The sequence below is a fragment of the Chrysochloris asiatica genome, unplaced genomic scaffold, assembly GCF_000296735.1.
Source record: "Chrysochloris asiatica unplaced genomic scaffold, ChrAsi1.0 scaffold00007, whole genome shotgun sequence".
NCBI classification, from domain to species: domain Eukaryota; kingdom Metazoa; phylum Chordata; class Mammalia; order Afrosoricida; family Chrysochloridae; genus Chrysochloris; species Chrysochloris asiatica.
The window spans coordinates 521,837-524,905 of record NW_006408525.1 but is presented as its reverse complement, the minus strand read 5'-3'; the positions used below and the strand labels follow the sequence as shown (position 1 = coordinate 524,905).

Below are 3,069 nucleotides of genomic sequence, written 5' to 3'. Positions count from 1 at the left end.
GATCCCTCCAGTCCTACAACCCATAAGGCACTGAAGGCAACAACCATGTGAGCTTGGAAGCAGATCCATCTCTAGTTAAACCTCACACAGCCCCAGATCATGACTACTGCTGTGAGACTGAGGCAGAGAACTCAGATAAACTGTGTCCTTACTCCTAATTTATTCTGTGAGATAATAAATGTGGGTTATCTTAAACCACTACATTTGGGACGTTATATGCAAAAATCATTAATTAATACATGCACTTTAACTTCTAAAGTAAGATTCTTGAGTCAGATTGCTACCCTGCTAGAAGGCAGAGGGAGAGACCAAGAAACTGTTGTGTTTGAACACTAAAGGAGATTTTATATCATTATTTGCTTTATAAACAAAGAGTTTCCAGATGTAAACCATATAGCCAGAAGGCAAGGTGTAGGGGATAGAAGTTTCTCTTGATTAACCACTGCATGGAAGGCAAGCTTCCCTGCCTCAAGGTCCAACCAGATGCCCACAATCCCATGTCTGTCTAGGCTGAAGATAGATTCTTTCACCATGTTCCATACAGAGAGCTATCTGGTCCCATTTCACTCCACGCACCAGGAATCTTCAGTCCATCCCAGGATCTAGTCTTGACTCATCCTCCAGGAAGCCACCCCAACTGCCCAGTGGCTACAATGCTGAGTATCCACTTCCCAGTACTGCTGCCCAGAAAAGAGGAGCTGGGAACATAAGATCTGGCAAGTCTCTAACCTCTCGTGACTCCAGAGATAAGACTGTGGCCAGCGAGACACAGTGACTGTCTGACGATCATCGGACACCTCCAGGCTACAGGAGAGGTTCTTCAGGTCAAAGATTGGATTGATGGCCCCTGGGGGAAGGGGGGGAAAAAACAGAACCCATACTAAAAGGTCATTAAATAGCAAAAATCAGTTTTGTATCTTTGAGTATGATTATGCTAAACTTAGATTGGCATTAAAATCAGTACATCAATTTACAATTTTTTATACATACCCTCTGCTGTTGTTCTGTTAATAATGCCTCTTTTTCGTGGTGATTTCTACCTACCCTCTAACCCTCCTCCACGAAGCCGTCTCTGAATCTCACCCAATGAAAAGTCATCTCGAGCTTTTCTCAATAACCCCAGTGCTTTACAAAATTTCTCTTATGATACTTACTACCTTCTTTTTGTTGTTGTTGTTGTTTGTTTGTTTTAATGCCTTGTTGTGAATTATGTGATAGTTTACATGGGAGGACATCAGTTTCATATTGATCCCGTCGCATATCGTTTCCTTGCCATGGTTACAATCCCCTTCATGCATCATCTATCAACCACAGAGTATACCCTGCAAGCCTGCCTCCTGGTCATCCGCATACAGCCCCTCTCTCTCTCTGGGTCCAAAGTCCCCAGCAGCTCCATCTCCCCATGTCATCGTCTCTGCCTCCATCCCTGGCATCACTGCTTCTCTGGGTAGGGTTCCATTCTCCCCTCTTCTTTGATGGTCCCAGGGACCTCTGCTCTTAGACTACAAGGTTAATCACTCCCCTCCCATTGCCCCAAAATGTCTACCTTTACATTTCCAGCCCTCACAATCAGTCCTGATAACAATTATTCACTATTATATCACAAGAGACCTATCTGCATCTCCTTTCATCAGCCCCAACTAGACAGAATGGATACTACTCAGTGGAGTTTCTACCTTTCTCCGCACCCTCTGGATCTAGTTTCCCTCTTGCAAGCTTGTTAACCAGTCACTTCTTGCCTCTGTAGCACCCCCATTCTGGGTAGCCAATGTCCAAGTTGCCCATCCCTGTCCTCTCCATGTGCGGACGTGGTGGGAATGATCCTCGCTGTGAAGATTTGCTCACTCTTTTGAGCTACTGCTAACATAGGTTTAGGTCAAGTTCATCAAATTGTATCAGATTATTCTTTTTTCCTTCTTTATTCTTCTGGTTGAGCTCTGATCATACAGCCATTGAAGCCAAGTCAAGTGGGTATTATCTGCAAGTGTGGGTGTACTTATGCATGTGCCCTCTCTTCTTATCAGCTGGATGCTTCACTCTCTACTCTAGTCCTCTGTGGCTATGTCACTGACTCTTGGTTCAAGAGTCCCCTGGCCTTGGCACACTGCTGGCCCACCAGGTCTCCAGCTGGGTTCACAGGAGTCTATTGAACATTTTAGGGCTTAGCTAACAGCTTCATTGCTGTTTTTTCCTCACTTCCCCTTATCAGTCGAACCTGGTCACCAATCAGAGCGTGCATTCCCATTGAGCCTTAGTCTTAGAAGGGGGTTTGCCCTGAGGGGGACCCAACCACTTGCCTTGATGTCTCCTGTGCCAGCCACTTGTTTGTTCTTGTAGTAATCAGTCAGCCTGCCTATATTATTTTGTATTTTTCCTGTCAGTCTTTCTTCAGGAAGTATCCTTCTGTTCTTCTGGCCGTTCCAGGCTGGTCTGCTTGTCATTTCAAGTGAAAATTTCCCCTCAGAAGACTCTGGATGCTGTTCAGGATTCCACCTATGGTCTTGTGTAATGCAGAGGCTCTGCAGGAAGCCTCTTTCACTGGGCACAAAGCTTTCTATGATACTTACTACCTTCTACCAGTGCTGTTTTTAAGTGCCGAGGAAGTCAGTTCCGACTCATAGAAACCCTGTATAGTGTTTCTGAGAAGCAGTTGGTGTGTTAGAAATGCTGAATTTGGGTTCAAACCAACCTTGCAGTCTAGTGCATTATTCCGCAGTGCCACACCTACCTGTATTACAGTTATTTATGTCCATGACTGTTCATAACTTTCCAGTTAAGCTTCCTGGGGAAGAACCACATTTTATTCACTCTGTCTACTTCACACTGTCTGCTATTAAATGCACGCAGTGCTGGCTCGGTGGGTCAATTCTTGCCTTCCATGAGAAAACCCTTTTTATTTTTTTGGTGAAGTCTTTTGATATACATAAGTTTTTAATTTTTAGTATGTCACACTCATCTATTTTGTCTACTTTTGTTTGTGTAATTTTCAAAATGTTTGTGTATGCCCTGAATTAGAGCCCTGACATTTGTCCCTATTTTTTCATTAATGACCTTCATAATTTTGGGATT

The 3,069-nt window shown here is 44.0% G+C and overlaps 1 protein-coding gene across 1 annotated transcript; it reads right to left on the bottom strand.

Moving 5' to 3' along the window:
• Positions 1–344: 344 nt before the first annotated feature.
• RNF135 (ring finger protein 135) lies at positions 345–2,753 on the bottom strand. Its single transcript, XM_006878260.1, is given in 4 exon segments — positions 345–382; positions 385–419; positions 421–847; positions 2,729–2,753. Coding segments are annotated over 4 exon segments (525 nt in total).
• Positions 2,754–3,069: the final 316 nt, after the last annotated feature.